General features: G+C 61.9%; 2 protein-coding genes and 1 long non-coding RNA gene across 6 annotated transcripts; 1 reads left to right on the top strand and 2 right to left on the bottom strand.

Annotated features, from left to right (window-relative positions):
• Window positions 1–254: 254 nt before the first annotated feature.
• LOC125338082 lies at window positions 255–8,671 on the bottom strand. The gene is made up of 2 exons (XR_007208174.1): window positions 8,587–8,671; window positions 255–4,127 (listed from the first exon to the last, which is right to left on the bottom strand). It is a non-coding gene; the product is annotated as an uncharacterized LOC125338082 (long non-coding RNA).
• SMIM29 (small integral membrane protein 29) lies at window positions 8,388–9,791 on the top strand. The gene is made up of 4 exons (XM_048328429.1): window positions 8,388–8,851; window positions 8,934–8,959; window positions 9,030–9,135; window positions 9,405–9,791. Exons 1-4 carry the CDS (start codon window positions 8,741–8,743, stop codon window positions 9,465–9,467), a joined length of 306 nt encoding a protein of 101 aa, XP_048184386.1. The 5' UTR covers window positions 8,388–8,740; the 3' UTR covers window positions 9,468–9,791.
• A 204-nt stretch (window positions 9,792–9,995) lies between these two features.
• HMGA1 (high mobility group AT-hook 1) lies at window positions 9,996–17,654 on the bottom strand. Of its 4 annotated transcripts, none has more exons than XM_048328432.1 (6): window positions 17,543–17,654; window positions 17,193–17,315; window positions 13,548–13,652; window positions 12,720–12,803; window positions 12,267–12,317; window positions 10,485–11,149 (listed from the first exon to the last, which is right to left on the bottom strand). In XM_048328432.1, the coding sequence occupies exons 3-6, from the start codon at window positions 13,647–13,649 to the stop codon at window positions 11,093–11,095; spliced, it is 294 nt and encodes a 97-aa protein (XP_048184389.1). In that variant the 5' UTR covers window positions 13,650–13,652; window positions 17,193–17,315; window positions 17,543–17,654; the 3' UTR covers window positions 10,485–11,092. The 4 variants fall into 4 exon arrangements, with proteins under 4 accessions (XP_048184388.1, XP_048184389.1, XP_048184391.1 ...); XM_048328434.1 differs by having other exon boundaries at window positions 17,538–17,557; XM_048328431.1 differs by lacking the exons at window positions 10,485–11,149; window positions 17,543–17,654 and adding an exon at window positions 9,996–10,233 and having other exon boundaries at window positions 17,193–17,276.

Consider the following 17,654-nt stretch of genomic DNA (forward strand, 5'->3'; position numbering starts at 1 on the left):
TGGCTCTCAGCCTGGCTGTGCTCTCTGGGCACTGCTGGGAGGTGGGTATGACACAGGATGTCCCCAGACAGCCAGCAAGGTGCAGCAGTTGTTTGGTCCCCCCATCATGGCAGGTCTGCAATTCTGGTTTGGGGTATGAGTGGGGCACAGGTGAGGGGCTGCTGCTTTTCATCACCTCTGGGCCCTGGGGGTCCCTCTGCAGCTCCTTAGGGGCACAGTGATGTCGCTAATGGGGTCCCTTCTTCCCTTGCTGCTTTTCATTCCTGTGGTCATTGTCCAAGGACGCCCCACTCTTGCTACACCAGTGAGGGGCAAGGGAACTCTGCACCAGTTTGGTGACTCCAGCATGGGAGCAGGAGAAAAGGAAGACACCCCTGGAATACCTGTGTGTCCAAGTGCTGCTGGATCCTTCCAGGAGGATTTGTCAGATTCCAAATCTCTCTGGTGGTCTTACCTGATGTGTAAAACTTAAGAGGCAGATGGACGTCCCTCTGCAGAGAGAGCTGAGTGTAATGAAACTCAGCAGAGCTGGAATTGTGTGGCTCTGGCTTTGGGGAGTGTCTCCCAGACAAGGATTTGTTGTTGTGGAAAAGGGATTTTGGTTCTTTGGTTATTCGCAGCTTGGAAATTGTGTGTGGCAGGAACCACAGAGCATCTGGCTGAGGTGGTTGCTGTTGGGCGGGTTTGGGTTTCAGATGTGACTTTGCTCACACTGAGGTTGTTCAAAGGCACATTTCAAAGGGAAGAACCCTTTTGCAGTTCAGAGTAAGCCCAGGTGGGGATTGGGGGATTTCCCTGCTGTGTGGTGGGTGCTGCCTGGCTGGGCCACTGCTGGGCCTGGGAGGTGCTGCCTTTTCCTGGGAGAGAAGAGTGAAAGAAGGGAGGGGTTTTACCCATTCTCCCTGAAATCTGGAATTCAGTGATGTTAAAGTACCTCTGGTGGCTTCCCAAAGATGGATTGTTTGAGTGGTTTGTTGGAACCTCAGTGTCACAGCTGTGCCTCCCCTATCTCAGGGCAGTGTTGCCAGTTCCCAGCAGCACTGGCCGAGCTGTCCACACTCAGTATGGTCAGCAGGGCCAGCACACCCTGGCTCAGAACTGCCGTGGCACTGGGAATTCTGAGCCACTGGCATTCACCTCTCCAGGTACAACATTAGGCAGAACATTCCCTGGATGTGGAGTTAACAGCCACTGTGCAAACTAAAAAGATTTTTTTTCAAATTGAAAACACATTAAACTTCGGGCTGTAAAACCCCCAAGGATCGAGGCAGTGACAGCAGGGAGGGGACACGGTGACAATCTCCTCAGGTTGGTCTGCTTCCAGCTCAGCCAGGTGGAGGTGTTCTGGGAATAAGCAGAGGAAGGGAGCAGAGCCTGAGGGCTGCACGTCAGGGCCCCCCAAACTTCCTGCTGTCTGCCCTGGTGCTGGGGGCAAGGTGGGAGCTGGGTTTGGTGGGAGCTGGAATGAATGGCAGGATCAGCTTTCCCACCAGCTCTGTTCCTGTGTAGATGGATGCTGTGAGCTCTTCCCTACTCTCCTGTGGAGCACTCATTCAGCCTGAGCTGGAATGTGCCTTAAAGCAAACTCTGTAAAGGGAAAAACGAAAAGGGATTGGAATCTGCAAGTGTTGCTTTTTCCCTTGTGTGGCCACAAAGTATTCTGGCTGAAAATGTGAGTAGGGAATGTCAGGAATCCTCAGTTCCCTTCCCGGATCTAGCAGGGGCTTTGGGCCTTTGCCTCAGCTTTTCCATGCAGAAGCTGTGTTCAGCATTCCGCAGCACACGGGTCACTCCCGGAGAATGAAATCCTGGAGGCTGCACAGGTCCAACAAGTAACACTTGTGCAAGAGCTGTAGGTTTCCTGCCTGTTCTCTCTGTTTTATCCCAAATGTTTGTGCTTTCACACAGCCAGATGCAGCATCCCTCCCTGTGCAGAGCGGGGGGGGGGGGGACACTGGGCGTTGGGGAGGGATTGGTTTGGGGTTGGACCCCCCCAAGGGGAGCCTGTGGCTGGTGCTGGGGGAGGATTGGAGCTGTATCTTCAGCCAAACCTGCCCCAAGCAGTGACAGGGTTGCAGTGTGAGGAGCTTTTCCCTCTGGGTGACGCAGTGCCTGCTCTGGTCTTGCTCCCAGGCTGGGTTTCCCCTCCTGGCTCCGTTCTCCTGCTCAGTAATGGCATCATCTGGTGGCTGCAGCCCTGCAGGGACGTGGTGACCTCATGGCTTGAGTGCCCCTCAGCTGGTCCCTGAGCTCCTGACACACACAGGGCGTGATCCTCATTTTCCTAACCTTGGAATGAACTAACCCAGCTGCTCTGGGCTGCCGAGATCCTGGAGTGCTATGCTGGGGTGGTGTCAGGGGGTCTGTGCATAACAAAGGTGTAGCTGGTGAAAAAGAAACTGAACTGAAGTTGTATTTAAGAGATTTATAAATCTCTCTTTGGTGCTAGTCCATAGGGTTTTTTCTTTTCTTTCTTTTTTTTTTTTTTTTGGGAAGATGGGAATTTTGATGTTATACTTGATGAATCGGCTCTAGAATTGCCTCAGAAATGAACCTGGGGAGGTGTGAGAGTGTTTGTTCAATTTCCTGTGTGTCCTATTTTATATTTATTAAATCAGAAAATCTGGAATGATCACTTTGCCTTTGCTGCTCAGTCCTTCCATGAGCTCTGTGTACATGGGGGGTTCCTGGCAGCCCCCCCAAATCAGGAGAACGGGGCCCCAGACCCTGGTTGAGGGATGAATGACCAGGGTCCATTGTCCAACATCCTGTCCGTGGGTGTGTTTGCCTGAGGCTTCTCCATTCCTCCCCAAAACAAGGAATCTCCATGGTTGGTCAGAGCTGTAGGGCTTTGACTGTTTCTGGTTTGTGTCTGAGCTGGTACCTTCGACCTCACCCCCACAATTGAGGGTGGAACTGACCCAGGTGCAAGGGAAAACGAGTTCGGAGCCCTTCCAGGTACTGATCCAAGTCATCGAAATGTCCAGCCTGGGGTGGGGGCCGATGGCAACCACAGAGCCTGGTGAGGGATCCCTGGGTGCTGTGCTCCATGCGATGGTGGGGTCAGCTGGGATGTGCTGGGGTCGGTTGGGATGTGCTGGGGTCAGTTGGGATGTGCTGGGGTCAGCTGGGATGTCTCATGGAGGTTCTTGTGCCACTCCTGCCACCTGGCTTTCCCAGGGAAGTGTCAGCAAGTTTGCAGAAGGAAAACTGATGGAGAGAACAAACTTGCTGTTTTATTAGGATTTAAAAAGGCCAGATATTTTCAGTAATTTTCATAAGTTGCAAGTGAAATACTCAATTCTCTGTGAATTCAAGATGGTTTTGTACTTGTAATTCCTATAATCTGTTTGGGTTTATTTTCTTGGCTGCAGATCTCTGTTCCTCCCTCCAGCACTTGGTGTTTCTAATCTCCTGGTGAACTTCGCATGGGAGGGTTACAACAAATTAAATAGTTTGCAGAAACACTTTGCAACAGCAAAGGCCCTTTGGAAATGGAGCATTGCAATAGATGCTCTTTTCTCTTTCTCACCGATGTGTTCTTACACCACCTTTGTTCAAAGTCACACGTGTGAATTAGAAAACACGTTCTGTTTCCTTTGGGGATCCGTCTCAGTTGGAACCTCTGGATAATGCAGATGTTCTCCTGCTCCTGCTCGGTCCTGGCTGGCAGGTGCAGGACATCCCATGTGATTCTGACCTTTCATCCACAGTGTCTCCAGAAAGGCCGGAGGGCTCTCCTTGTGTGGAGCCGGGTGGTGCGGCGGGGTCCTGTCACGAGGGGTTTCCTCTGTTGAGTTGTGTGCAAGGGGGAGGCCGTCACTGTCTTTAAAAGAGTGAAAAACTGAAAAAATTAAATTGGTGGATGCCAGTTTGCCGAGAGTGTGGGCTGTAATCTAGTGCCAACCAATAAACACGCCAGTATTTCACACGGCTCTGCCTCCTGCCTGGTCTCTTTGTCCCAGCTCTGGTCCCTTCGTACGTGAACTCAGAGATTGGGCAACAGTGTCACCCAAGGAGAAAGCCCTCCCTGCAGTGGCCTGGGACAGTCACAGCCTGGAAGAGGAACTGGACAGATGTCACCAACAGCCTGGTGTTGAGATGGGTTCGCTGATGGGGCAGGCACCCTGCAATAAAAAGGGGCATTTTAAGGAGAGAGCCTCGTGGAGCCTCTGAATGTGCTTCCAACTATTTCACAAAATCCTTCCTGAGAGCTCTTCCCGTGGGAGTAGCCCCTTGCTGTGTGAGAGGCCGGGAGGAGCCCGCACGGAGAGCACCAGCACCCCAGGCCGTGCGTGGTGCCACTGGCACTGCCAGCCCGGCCACAGAAAGGCGAGCTCCCGCACTTCCCTGCCAAGCAAACGTGTCCTGGTGTGGAGACCCATCCCTAAGCGAGCCTTTGCACATTCCCTTTGGGATCTGGATGTGACCAGGCTCCTCCTGCAGAAAACACGGGGGCTGGCGCACAAGAGCCTCGTGTTGCAGCTGTGGCGCGGAGCCCAGGGCAGAATTAATCTGTGCTGACGGCGGCGTTAATGCCTGAGCGGGCGAGCGGCGAGGCAGAGCCGGGGCGGCTGTGCCCCCGCGGGGACGGCGGCACCCGGCCCCCACCCCGGCATTTCTGGCCGAATGAGCAGCCGGAGGGATGCGCTGGCTGGAAATCCGGCCACTTGCTCTCAGCTGCTTAAACGGGAGCTTAGCAGCTCAGCAAAGCTGTCCCCAGTTATGTGCTGGGGGCCAAGCAGTGCAGGGGAGGGGGCTGATGTCTCACAGCGGGGTTTGGGGAAGAAATAGATACCCCGTGTTGCTATTCCAGCTTTGCCCCCCTGGCTGAAGCCCCTTCCACCCTGATCACAAAGGTTTCTTGTCCCCAGGATGGGTGGCAATGCTGCCTTCAGCCCCCCCGACATCCTCCCCCACGCCAGGGTAAGCAAGGGGGAGATTTCTCCAGGGATGAGCAGGTCCTGCGCTGCCCCAGCCTTGACTCCCCTTTTTCCCTCATCTGGATGCTCTGGGAAGCAGTGGATTGGGAAAAAGATGTTCACGTGGGATCTGGGGATGCTGCAGGTGTCCTGGACTGGCTCTGGCCATGTGGAGGGGCTTGGTGACCCCCTGGTCTGCTCCCAAGGATGCTGCTTCCCCTGGACCACGCATGCTCCTCCTGGCCATGTGCTTCCACTCGCTCATGCTCTCCAAGGAGCTTTCCTAGAAATTGATGGATTTATTTTTAGCCATGGCACAGCAGGGTTCAGCTGGGAGGGGATGGGCAGCGGTGGATGGTGGCAGCATGGAAGGCCCCTGAAGTGTCAGTGCTGGGCTGGGGGGCTGGGGGTCCTGTCCCACTCTGTGGTTCCCCCATTGCAGTGGTGAACAGGGGGCTGGGGCTGGTTTGGGAAGGGTGCCTGGGGCAGGGTGAGTCAACACAGACAATGAGACCAGTGCCACTGCTGGGGAGAGTGGGGTCAGTGTGGGCTAGTGGGGCCAGCGGGACCCCTGGGGACAACAGGACACTGGGAACAGCAGCTGTCAGCCACTCTCAGGACAGCTGGTGCCCTTTTCTGGGCTGGAGAGGAGAAAATAACCCTGCATGGGCTGGGCAGGGGGTGAGGGCAGCAGTGCAGGGACTGGTACAGGCAGTGGTTCAGGCAGTGGTATGGGCAGTGGTATAGGCACGGTGCAGGCAGAGGTGGAGGCAGGGTACAGGCAGGGGTATGGGCAGGGTGCAGGCAGAGGTGCAGGCAGGGGTATGGGTAGGGTGCAGGCAGAGGTGCAGGCAGCAGTGCAGGCAGGGTACAGGCAGGGTGCAGGCAGGGGTGCAGGCAGGGGTACAGGCAGGGTACAGGCAGGGGTACAGGCAGGGGTGCAGGCAGGGTACAGGCAGGGTACAGGCAGGGGTACAGGCAGGGTACAGGCAGGGGTACAGGCAGGGGTATGGGCAGGGTGCAGGCAGAGGTGGAGGCAGCAGTGCAGGCAGGGTACAGGCAGGGTGCAGGCAGGGGTGCAGGCAGGGGTACAGGCAGGGTACAGGCAGGGGTACAGGCAGGGGTACAGGCAGGGGTGCAGGCAGGGTACAGGCAGGGGTGCAGGCAGGGGTACAGGCAGGGTACAGGCAGGGGTACAGGCAGGGGTGCAGGCAGGGTACAGGCAGGGTACAGGCAGGGGTGCAGGCAGGGTACAGGCAGGGTGCAGGCAGGGGTACAGGCAGGGGTACAGGCAGGGTGCAGGCAGGGGTACAGGCAGGGGTACAGGCAGGGTGCAGGCAGGGTGCAGGCAGGGGTGCAGGCAGGGGTACAGGCAGGGGTACAGGCAGGGGTGCAGGCAGGGTACAGGCAGGGGTGCAGGCAGGGTGCAGGCAGGGGTACAGGCAGGGGTGCAGGCAGGGGTGCAGGCAGGGTACAGGCAGGGTACAGGCAGGGTACAGGCAGGGGTATGGGCAGGGTACAGGCAGGGGTACAGGCAGGGGTACAGGCAGGGTGCAGGCAGGGGTGCAGGCAGGGGTGCAGGCAGGGGTACAGGCAGAGTGCAGGCAGGGGTGCAGGCAGGGTGCAGGCAGGGGTGCAGGCAGGGTGCAGGCAGGGTGCAGGCAGGGTACAGGCAGGGTACAGGCAGGGGTACAGGCAGGGTGCAGGCAGGGGTATGGGCAGGGTACAGGCAGGGGTATGGGCAGGGTACAGGCAGGGGTACAGGCAGGGTGCAGGCAGGGGTGCAGGCAGGGGTACAGGCAGGGGTGCAGGCAGGGTACAGGCAGGGTGCAGGCAGGGTACAGGCAGGGGTGCAGGCAGGGTACAGGCAGGGTACAGGCAGGGGTACAGGCAGGGGTACAGGCAGGGTGCAGGCAGGGTACAGGCAGGGGTGCAGGCAGGGTACAGGCAGGGTACAGGCAGGGGTACAGGCAGGGTACAGGCAGGGTGCAGGCAGGGTACAGGCAGGGGTACAGGCAGGGGTGCAGGCAGGGTACAGGCAGGGTACAGGCAGGGGTATGGGCAGGGGTACAGGCAGGGGTATGGGCAGGGTACAGGCAGGGTGCAGGCAGGGGTGCAGGCAGGGGTACAGGCAGGGGTACAGGCAGGGGTGCAGGCAGGGTACAGGCAGGGGTACAGGCAGGGGTGCAGGCAGGGGTGCAGGCAGGGTGCAGGCAGGGTGCAGGCAGGGGTACAGGCAGGGGTACAGGCAGGGTACAGGCAGGGTACAGGCAGGGGTACAGGCAGGGGTACAGGCAGGGTACAGGCAGGGGTACAGGCAGGGTACAGGCAGGGTGCAGGCAGGGTACAGGCAGGGTGCAGGCAGAGTGCAACCATCTGTGCCATGGGCAAGTTCATCCCAGAGGCTGCAGACCAGGAGCTGCTCTTCCCCACCAGCTCAGGAGGCTCTGGAGTGGCTGAGCCCTGGCCCGCTGCCAGTCCGGGGGCTGTGTCCCCCCAGCTCTGCCATGTCTAGGCTCCTCGTTCACCTCATTCCTCTTGATGACTGTTTTTTGTAGCTGTTGGGAAGTGCAGCAGGACCCGGTGCTCCCTGGTGTCCCCCGCTCCTGCCTGACCCACTTAGCGGGACCATCTGGTCCCTGTGGGCAAAGCGGATTAGCCCTGTGGCCAGGATCAGGGCTGGGGCTCTGCCAGCACCGTGGGTGACACCGCTGGCACCATCGCAGCCCCTGGGTCCAGCCTGGGGGAGAGCGGCCACAGCAGGAGCCCCTGGCCAGGGACCCACAGCAGCCCCCGATGTGGATGACCCTGCCCGTGTTCCTGGCACCCCTGGGAGCCCCGCCAGCCCCAGCCCCGCGGGCCGGTTGTCTCACACCACACCACACCTGCATCTCCATCCCTCCGTCCATCCGTCCATGCATCCATGCATCCCCTCTGTCTCTTCTCCCGCCCACACCCCCAGCTGCGCACTCACCTGGCCAGATGTGCAACTCCCCCCTCCCTCCCTCCATCTGCCCGCCCACCGCTCTGCTCGCCTTTCCTTGTGCCCCCCCTCCAGGGGTCTTTTCTTCTTTTTACCCGTTTTTTCCCCCGTTTTTTCCCCTTCCTCCCTCTGCCGGTCCCTCGTTATTCCGTTTTCCCCGCGTTTCTTCGCCCTTTTCCCTTTTCTCCCCTCACGCGTTTCCCGCCCCGTCTTTGCTGCCCCCTGCCGGCCGCGCTCCGCCACCACCCCCGCCCCAAGCCCCGCCCCCTCGCCCCGCCCCCTCCCGCGCGCGCTCGGCCCCGCCCCGCGCTTGTCACGCGCCGCATGGGTTCCGGGTGCGGGCGGCGCGCGCAGGTGGGCGGGGCGAGGCGTGGCGCGCGCGGGGATCCCCGGAGTGGGGGGGCGGGGGGGGGAGGGGAGAGCCCGGGGGATCCCGAACTGGACGAGGGGGAAGAGGGGGGGGGGGGGGAATTGGGGTGGGGGTCGGCGGTCCGGGGGGTGTCCCGGGCAGAGCCCAGTGCGGGGGTCCCGCCGGTTCTCCCGCTGGTGGAGGCGGAGCCCCCCCCCAGCCCCAGCTCTGCAGGAAGGGGGGTGCGGGGTGAGCCCCTCCAGGGGTGTTGTTACCGGGCGGGGGATTATTACCGGGTATTGGTTATTACCAGGCGGGATGTGGGTTATTACCTGAGCGCTGGTCATTCCCGGACGGTGAATTCCCGGGGTGGGAGGGTCATTCCCGGACAGGGGGTCATTCCCAAGGCCGGCTGTGGGTTGCAGGGCTCCCGTCCGTGGGGCCGGACACGCGCGTCCCCATGCGGGCAGGAGCCGGCGCTGGGCCATGAGCAACACCACGGCCCCCACGGCCCCGGGCGCGGCCGGCGACTCGCTGGTGGGCTCCGTGCTGGGGCCCTTCCTCCTCCTCACCCTCCTCGGCGCCCTCCTGGCCGCGGTGAGTGGGTGGGCGGGCGGGGGGGACCGGGGGGCACCGAGCCCAGCGCCGAGCCCCGCGCCGCTGACGCCTTTCCCCGCAGGTGATGTACGTCAAGAAGAAGCGCAGGTGAGCGGGGCCGCGGGACTGGGGGCCTTGGCGGGCTGCGGGGTCAGCGCTCACCACCGACCCCCGCCAGGTCCGACCGGCTGCGGCACCGGCTGCTGCCCATGTACAGCTACGACCCGGCTGAGGAGCCGCCCGAGTCGGAGCAGGAGCTGCTGGTGGAGGCTGAGGAGGCTCAGGTGGGTCGCTGTGGTGGGAGTTGGCATTTTTCCCGTTTTTCCATAAAAAACTGAAGCAACAGCAAGTGAGGTGCCTGTCCCGAGGGGAGCTGTGGGAATCGTGGAATCATTAAGGCTGGGAAAGACCTCCAAGAACGTTGAGTCAGGCCTGGAAGGAGTCAGGCTTTGGGTGTAATCCAGAGGTTTTTGGGAGGGTTGGGTTGCACGGGCGGTGCCTCCCCCACCCGCCGTGATGCCCTGGGCTGCAGGTGTGCCCCTCTGTGTTGCAGGTGGTGCCCGCCTGGGGGGGACCCTCGCCCCCTCGGCCCCCGCGCAGGGACTGGAGGGCCTGACACTGCCTGGAGCACCGGGACCGGATCCTGCCCGCGGGAGGGAAGGGAGGACACTGTCAGCACTGAACAGGCACGATGTGCCCGCGGTGGTGCCACGATGCCACAGCTGCTGCCCCCACATCTGAGCACTGACCCGGATGGGACATCTCCCACCTCAGTGCCTGGTTTTGCAATTTTTCTTTTTTTGCTTGAACTGCTCCAGCAGCCCCTTGGAAAGCTCCGGGAGGGCCCACTGGGGCTGGCAGACTGGCAGAGAGCAGCAGGCTGTGCCGGGATGGGATGCCTGGGGGAAAATGGGGTAAATAAACGTGTCTCTGCCTTGGCCCCGAGGCTCCGTGTGGGGCTGGGGGTTCCCGGCCTCGGGCGGGAGTTTGGGGGGCAGCAGGGCTTTGCCTGTTTGTGTTTCCATCAGCAGCTCATCTCCGTGGATGGCTGGTGGCTGCCACCAGCACAGATGTCCCTGTGGAGGAGATGGCCTGGGAGCAGCCACTCCTGCCCCACCCAGCCAGGACAGAGGCGTCACAAACATCCATAAAATGTTTTATTCAAGTAACTGCAAATAGGAACCCAAAAGGTCGTTAACAGTGAACCAAAAAAAAACCCCAAACCAAACCCCGATTCTCTCCTGCCGGGGCCGCCTGGCACCGACCTCCGGTCCCGCTGCAGCCGTCGTGCCGGGGCAGAGGGGCGGGGGGAGCATCCCATGGTCCCCCCTCCCCTCTGCCCTGCCAGCCTCGATCCCTTGAAGCAGCAGAGCAAACTAGACCTCAAAATTTAAAAAAAAAAAAGAAAAATGAAGCCCAAAAAAAAGGGGAGGGAGAAAAAAAAAACACCCCACGGCCCCCAGCAACACCCCGAAAACAGGAACCACCGAGCCCACGGTGCCCCGGCAGCGCAGCAGCACATCTGTGAGTTCAGAGAGTGGAACTTAAATATCCAGAGGTAGTTGTGAATGAAAGGAAAAAAAGTACTAAAAAAAAATATATATATATACCAGAACCTATGAGGAAAGGGCTGCCCAGAGCCAGCCCTGCTCGGGCACCCCTGGGGACTGGCACCCTCGGGGACTGGCACCCCAGGGATGGGCACCGGGCCCCGGCAGCGCCGCGGGAGCTGCTCCCGCACACAGTGCAGTCGCCTCGGACTGGGGGGACAAGCGGGGTTGCCCAGGGTAGCAGCAGGCCAGAGCAAAGGTCTAATGCATTTTGGGGGGTCTCACATTCACTGCCCCCCCATCTCTTCCCTGCAGAGGCCCCAGGGCAGAGCCCAGTGCTGGGGGGGGGCAGCCAGCACCCACTTTGGCGGGGCGAGATCACCGCATGGGGGGCAGCGAAGGTGGGGGGTGCCAGCCCCGGCTCTCTGCCACGACCCCCCTTTCCAGTGGGGCTACCCTGAACCCCGGGGCTGGGGAGGGGGAGCTGGGCCAGGTGCCCCTCCCGGGCGGGGGCTGCGGGGGCCGCCCGGGTTGGGCCATTTTCCAGTGCTGCCGTTGTCTGAGGGTGAGGAGGGAGCGGAGGAGGGAGGAGGAGGAGGAAGCCAGGGCGGCACCGTGGGTCTCTCCCCGTCCCTCTCCCCCGGCCGCCGCGGGGCTGTCGGGCGATGAGGTAGCGCCGGTTCGGGAGGTGTCACTGCTCCTCCTCGGATGACTCCTGGGAAATGTTCACCTCCTCCTCGTCCTGCTGCTGCAAGGCAAGGGAGCGTGGCCGGGGGCGTCAGGGAGTGCAGCCCCACTCCACTGCCCCTGGACGAAGGGCTGACCAGGCACATCGCACCCCTTGTGCGACGAGGCAAACTGAGGCACGGCACCCTCCTGGATTAAAGGACTGGCCCTGGCTCCAGCTTGGAGATTAAATCCCAGGTGAGAAGCCCTCCGGGTGGGCTCGCAGTGAGGAGGGGAGACCACACACCCTGGGTGCGCAGCACCTCTGAGTGCGGGTCCGCGGTCCCTAGTGGCCACCGGGGGGTGGTGGCAGCCTGTCCGTGTCCAGCCCCGGGTGTCCCTGTCCAGCCCCCACGCCGGGGTGGGCGGCCGTGACCCCGCACGCGGCGGTGACTCAGGGCTGAGTGAGCCTGAGTCACACCGGCCCCCGCTTCCTCCCGCTTCATTCACAAAAACGCCACCGCGCCTGCCAGAGCGGGACATCGTGTCCCCGGCACGGCCCCGCTGGCACAGGACAGGCTCCTCCCACACCCACCCCCCGCCCCCCGCCGCTGGCTGCCCGCCCTGGGGTCCCCAAACAACCCCTGGCACTGTGGCTCCGGCACAGGAGACCCCAGGACGCGAGCCCGGGTTTGCAGCACCGGCTGGTCTCAACCCCTCGGCTCCGCAAGGAATTTCAGTGGGAAAAGGAGGAGCAAAATCTGGGACAGGCAGGGAAGGGAGATGAAACCGCCCGGGTACCTGGCACCCGCCTGAGCTGCGAACTGAGGGGGAAAGGAGAAAAAAATGGAATGGGGGAGGGAAAGCTCAGGGAAGAGAGGGGGCGGCTGCGCCCGCAGGCTGCAGGAGCGCCGTGCAGGGACCCGGGCAGGCTGTGCCAGCGTGTCCCCAGGGCAGGACCAGCCACCCAACGCCGCTCTTGGGCCCACTGGGAGATGGGGGGGCCAGGACTCCTCAGACCCCCAGCCCTCAGGAGTTCAGAGCCCACCCAGTGCCGTGTCCTACTCGCTCAACTGTTCTGTGCTCCTACAACCCGACAACATCCACCCTGCACTCATGGGGCTCTCTGGAGAGCTGCTGCACCCCTGAAGTGCCCAGTGCCCTGCCAGGGTGGATGGGGAAGGGAAAAGCCCGCTTACCGATTTTTTGGGTCGCCCTCGAGGTTTCCTCCCTGGTGTGACTGCAGCTTTCTGAGCCAGGACAGCAAAAAAAGGCATTTTGGTCAGGCTGTCCCCAGGATGCTGGTGGGGGTGGGTGGTGTTCCCCTTCCTCCCACCCGTGACTGCCGGATTCATCACCCCAGTGGCATCTCCTGGGGTGCTGCTGCCAGCCCCCCGACCCCCCCGGCCCCGGGATGCCCCGTGAGTCACGAGGTGGGTACAGGATGTGAGTCGCGTGTTTTGCAAACAGGTTTATCTCGGGTGTCCTGGTGCTGACACACACGGCCTGTGGCTCCCCCCACCCTCCCTGGGCCAGATTCCCCCCCATCCCCACCTCTGAGACAGATCTGCCCGGAATTGTCCATAATTGAGCTCAAACCGGACCTGTGGTACCAGCACCCAGCTGCAGCAGCCCCATCCCCGGGTACTTACCCTGCCCTTTGGGGTGGCCTTGTTTTTACTGCCCTTCGGCCGTCCACGGGGTCTCTTGGGGGTCGGGGCCTCACTGGGCTCCTGCTGGAGGGAGAGCAGAGGGGGTTGCATGCCCAGGGTGGCTTCCAGTGCACCCCGGGATGCTCCAGCCTGGGAGTCCCATTGTCCCCAGCAGACCCTGCCAGGGCAGAGATGCTCTTGCATGTGGTACTGGGAGCACTGGTCACACTGGGATTGGCGGTCAGACGCCAGGCACAGGCTCCTGTGTGTCCTTCAGCCGGGCATACGTGACCTTTTCCACCCCCAGCATCACCCACTCAGCTCAGCTGGACGGTCCCCACACCCCTTCAGCCCAGACCCCGCTTGCTGCTGGTGCCGCAGCAGAGGAAGTGTCAGGGAAGCCACAAATCACCTTTTCTGCAGGAAAACGATGTGCACAAGCCCCACCTGCCTCGGGGGGGCTGAGCGGGGTTTGGTACTATAAAGGCTCCAGCAGCATCTTATCTCTCTGAGCAGCTTTTGCTAATGGGGCTTTAATTAGCCCGTCTGCAAAGGCGGGTTCAGCAGGGCCTGGGGAGGGGCAGCAGAGCCCCCAGCCGGGGCCAGGAGCTCTGGAGTGCTGCAGAGCTGGGGGGGCTCTGGAGCCCCCCAGGAGGGTCTTGCTGCTGGTGAGCCTGGGAAGGCCCTGCCCAAAGGGGTAACGGGGCTGCACTGGGGGTGTCCCCAGCCTAGGGGTGTAGGTGTGGGGGGGTTTCCTACTGCCCCATACCCTGGGGGTGTCCAGCCTCCCCTTCCTCACAGCTGCCCAGCCCTTCCTTCCCCACGTACCTGCGGCTTCTTCCTGGGCCGCCCTCGGCCCCTCTTCTCTGACACGTCTTTCTCCCCTTTGGAGGCCAGGGGCTGGCTGGATTTGGCGCTGGATTCACTCATCGTCTGTCCCAGCAGCAGTGAAGAGGAGTAGGAGAGAGGAAGGTCGGTCAGCCACGGCTCTGGCTCCCCATGCCACCCCCTAGCCCTCACCCTGGGGCAGGGGAGATGCCCCCTGCATCCTCCTGGCACTGGCTGGGGAGCAAAATGCACTGGCTGCAGGGCAGTGCCCCAAGCCCATGGCATGGCCACCCTGCGGAACCAGGCAGTGCCCAGTGCTCAGGCAGCTCCCGGCGTCCCCCCAGGCGTTTGGGGAGCAGCAGCTTGGCCAGCCCGTCCTGCAGAGCCCAGCCCCTTTCCTCAGAAAGAGGAGAGTGGCTCCTGATTTAATCTGAAATCCCAGATGCTGGCACTGGTGAGTTGAGACAGGGTGAGTGGTGGCACTGGGGACCTTGGGTGTCCCCAGGGGGGTGCCAGGGCCCTGGAGCAGGGTTCAGGGTCCCACAGTCCTGCTCTCCACCCCACCCTCTGCACTGCTGCACCCAGGGTGGGTGCTGCACCCCTGCTCCAGTCCAGCCACCTCGCTGGGATTAGGGACAGGCACTGCCTTGCACTTGACCGGGGGACACTGCGTTGTCACCTCCCCTGTGCACGTCCCAAAGGGCTGGGCAGCTCTCCCTTGCCCTTGGAGCAATCACACAAAGGAAAAAGCTCCATCTTCCCCTCTCCACCTCGCAGCTTCCCAGGGGCACAGGGAAAACCTGCTTTTCCAGAGCCGTGGGGGTGGCTCCATGCCCGGCTCCCAGCCCAGGAGCCGAGAGGAAGGGTAGGAAGGGGCAGGATTGCAGCCACAGCTCTGGTGCTTGCTGGTGACCCCACATGGGGCCGGGTGACCGTGGCCATGCTGGGGACACCTGCCCAGAGTGGCGATGTGAGGCTTCCCAGCAGGAACAGAGGCAGGTCCGAGGCTGTGTGCCCGGTCTGTGTGTGCTGATGGAGGCACCCTCCTACCTCTGAGGTGATAATGCTCAGTTTTGAGGAACTGGTCCCTATTTGATGGTGTTGGAGCAGCCGAGGGGGGGCAGAGGGTGCTGAGCCCGCTGGGACACTGAGCCTCACTGGGGAGGGTGTGGGCAGGACATGCAGCCTGAGGAGCCACACTCAGACCTCTGAGCCTTTTCAAAAAACAGGCGTCAGCTCCTGCTCCCCTCTGGAAATGACTCATGAGTGCAGAACAACAACAACAAAAACCACCCTCAGAGTCTTTTTTTTTTTTTTTTTTTTTTTTTTTTGGGAGACAGAAACCATGCCGTAGTGTAAACACCCCGAAAATATTACTCACAGCATCCCAGAGCCCTTCAAGGAGTCTCTTAGGAGAAAAAAGAAGCATGGTTTAGATTTAGGCCAGTAAAGGGCTGGCTGCTGGTCGGCCTGGGATGGGGTTTTGTCTCTTTTTAAGTCAATCTCTGTCAGAGGCAGCACAGCCTCGAGCTGCTCTGTGCCCCCTCCTGCAGCTGGAAACAGATGGGCCCAGCATGGCCCCCACCCTGCTGTGCTCTCCTCCCTCCAGAGGAGGGACCAGGCCCCACACAGCAGCTCCAGCTGGGAATGCCAAGGGAACCCTCCATGGCACGGGGGTGCCACTGGGTCCTCCCCCCCGCCCCCCCCCCGAAAGCAGCAGCTGCTGCGAAGTTGGTGCTGGGGAAAGCACGTGCACATCCCACCCATCCCTCTTCATCCCACCCATCCATTCCTCCTCATCCCACCCATCCATCCTGCCCATCCCGCCCTTCCCTCCAGCACCTCAGAGCCCTCCCCAGGCGCTCCAGAGCTGAGGGGGCTCCGTGCCGTGCCCTGCTGTGGCAGAGGGGGCTGGGAGGAGGATACTGGAAATGGGGGATGCTTCTCTCCAAGCCCAGCACCTTCCCAGCCAACACCCTGCTCCCGAGAGCAGCCCCAGCTCCTTGCAATGCCCCAGGCTCGGCAGCACCTGCCAGGCCCGGGGTGTGCTCCGAGCCTGTGGGACGATGCTGGGCACATGGCGGGAGCGGCTCCGGCCCTGCTCACACGCATCAGAGCCATGGAGGGAGGGAGGGAGCAGCTGGGTTGCCATGGAGGAGAGGAAGCAGCTGAGGGAGAAACCTTTCCAGGCAGGGAGGAATCAGTGGGGGACGCGGGCAGGGACTGCCGGGCTCCCCGCGGCCGGGGGGGGAACATCTCTGCACGGTTTGGAGGTGGAGGGGCCACATCTGCCTCTCGATTGATGGAGCTGGGGGAAGGAAACCTCCTCCCCTCTCCATCCCTATGGATGCTGAGCTGCCGGGCTCTCCTCCCCCAGCCCCATTGCTCCCTCTGCTCCACAGCATGAGCTGGGCCGTCCTCAAGCAGCCACCTCTGGGTTGCACAAGGGCCAACCTGTCCCCTCGGAGCGATGCTCCTGGCTGCTCCTGGGCCTGGTCCTGCCTTCCCAGCCGCCTGCACTGGCTTACGCTGCTCCGTGCAGATAACCCCATAAATCCCCCGCTCCTGCCACCTACTCTTAGATTAAACAAACTGGCCCAGGAGAAGCGGGGAGACAGGCGGGGGCTTAGATCTTACAAAAAAAAAAAACAAAACAACCAAAACCAAAAAATCTCTTCACGCCCAGAAAATCCAGCCTGATGGCAGCTGGAGAAGGATCCCAGCCGCACCTCCTGGCAGAGGGATGGGGAAGGAGGAGGGGAAGGAATCGTGGAGCAGAAGTTGAAGAGCCTGTTGGGCAGGGGTGCGGGCCGGGAGGGATGTGCGGGCTCCTCCTCAGCACAGACCCGCCATGGGGCTGCTCTGAACGGCCCCTCGGGGCTGCCATTGAGGAAAGTCCCCCCCTTCCTTCCTGGGATGCATAATAAAAGGAAGTGATAAAGGAAAGGAAGGAGGGAGGTGGAGGAGAAAGAAAAGAGGCAGGAAGGGCACCATCAGGGCTTTGTGAAGCCCCTGTCCTGGGGGGGGGGGGGGGGGGGGTAATAAAACCCCTCGTGGAGCCAGCGCTGCTGGCGGGGTGCGGGGCTGGCGGGGTGCGGGGGCACCATCCGGGGGGCAGCTGAGCCCCAGCACCGCGACTTCGCCCCGACCCGCGTGTGCGCGTTCCCCGTGAGCCGGGCTTGGCCTCGCACCGGCCCCACGCACCTCACGCCGCCCCAGCCCCACGCCCGGGTCCCGCTCCCACGCCCGTGCACCGGCCGCGGCCCCACGCACCTTGCACGGTCCCGGCCCCGCGGGCTGTCCCAGGGCTGTCCCGGGGCCGTGCGGGCCCCCGGGCGCCGTGCGGGGCGTTTGCATCACCCGCAACCGAGTAAGTGGAGCAAAGTCGCTCGGCGGTGGGAGCAGCGGCACCAGGGACCCCCGCCCGGCCCCCCCCCCGCTCCGCCGCGGCCCGCCAGGTGCATCACCCTGCTATTAACAATAATTAATACCAATAATAAAGCGAGGCACCGCGAGCCGCGCGCACCCGCGTCCCTGCAAACCCCGACACCCCGGGGCCGACCGTGCCCCGCATGCGGCGAGGGCGAGCAGAGCCCCGGCCCCCCGCGCCCCCCGCAGCAGAAAGAAGAGGAAGGTGGCACTCACAGTCAGCTTGATCCCGGAGCCGGGTGTTCGGGGTGGGTTTTGGGGGCGGTTTGATGGTTTTGTTTTTCCCGGCGGGTCTGTGTGGCGGAGCGAAGGGACCCCCCGCCCGCGGCGACTGCGGATCTGCAAGGAGAAGAGAGAGGCTGCGGCTCAGCCCCGCATCCCCGGCCCCGCCAGGCCCCGCGTATTTATATAAATAATAAAGAGAGAGGAAAAAAAATTGCTCCAGGAGGAAGGAAGCTGGGTCAAAATCATTTGCAGGGAACGAGAGGAAAAAAAAAAAGGGGGAGGGGGGGGAAAGGAGGGGAGAGGGGGGGAAAAAAAAAACCGGAGCGAGCTCCTAGCCTTACTGGAGGGGATCCAGCTGCTAAAAATAGCAAAATCACACTCGAAATTAAATAAGGGCAAACAGGCGAAGGGAGCTCCCAGCGCCGGCGGAGCGGGGGAGGCGGAGCCGGGGCC

The sequence above is a fragment of the Corvus hawaiiensis genome, chromosome 24, assembly GCF_020740725.1.
Source record: "Corvus hawaiiensis isolate bCorHaw1 chromosome 24, bCorHaw1.pri.cur, whole genome shotgun sequence".
NCBI lineage: Eukaryota > Metazoa > Chordata > Aves > Passeriformes > Corvidae > Corvus > Corvus hawaiiensis.

What these genes read in the sequence shown, in the direction of transcription:
- SMIM29 (XM_048328429.1), top strand. Translation starts at nt 8,741, where the DNA reads ATGAGCAACACCACGGCCCCCACGGCCCCGGGCGCGGCCGGCGACTCG. An exon ending in TACGTCAAGAAGAAGCGCAG is followed by an intron (nt 8,960 to 9,029) that starts GTGAGCGGGGCC and finishes GACCCCCGCCAG; the next exon opens with GTCCGACCGGCTGCGGCACC. An exon ending in TGGAGGCTGAGGAGGCTCAG is followed by an intron (nt 9,136 to 9,404) that starts GTGGGTCGCTGT and finishes TCTGTGTTGCAG; the next exon opens with GTGGTGCCCGCCTGGGGGGG.
- HMGA1 (XM_048328432.1), bottom strand. Translation starts at nt 13,649, where the DNA reads ATGAGTGAATCCAGCGCCAAATCCAGCCAGCCCCTGGCCTCCAAAGGG. An exon ending in GGCCCAGGAAGAAGCCGCAG is followed by an intron (nt 12,804 to 13,547) that starts GTACGTGGGGAA and finishes CTCTCCCTCCAG; the next exon opens with CAGGAGCCCAGTGAGGCCCC. An exon ending in AGGCCACCCCAAAGGGCAGG is followed by an intron (nt 12,318 to 12,719) that starts GTAAGTACCCGG and finishes GTCCTGGCTCAG; the next exon opens with AAAGCTGCAGTCACACCAGG.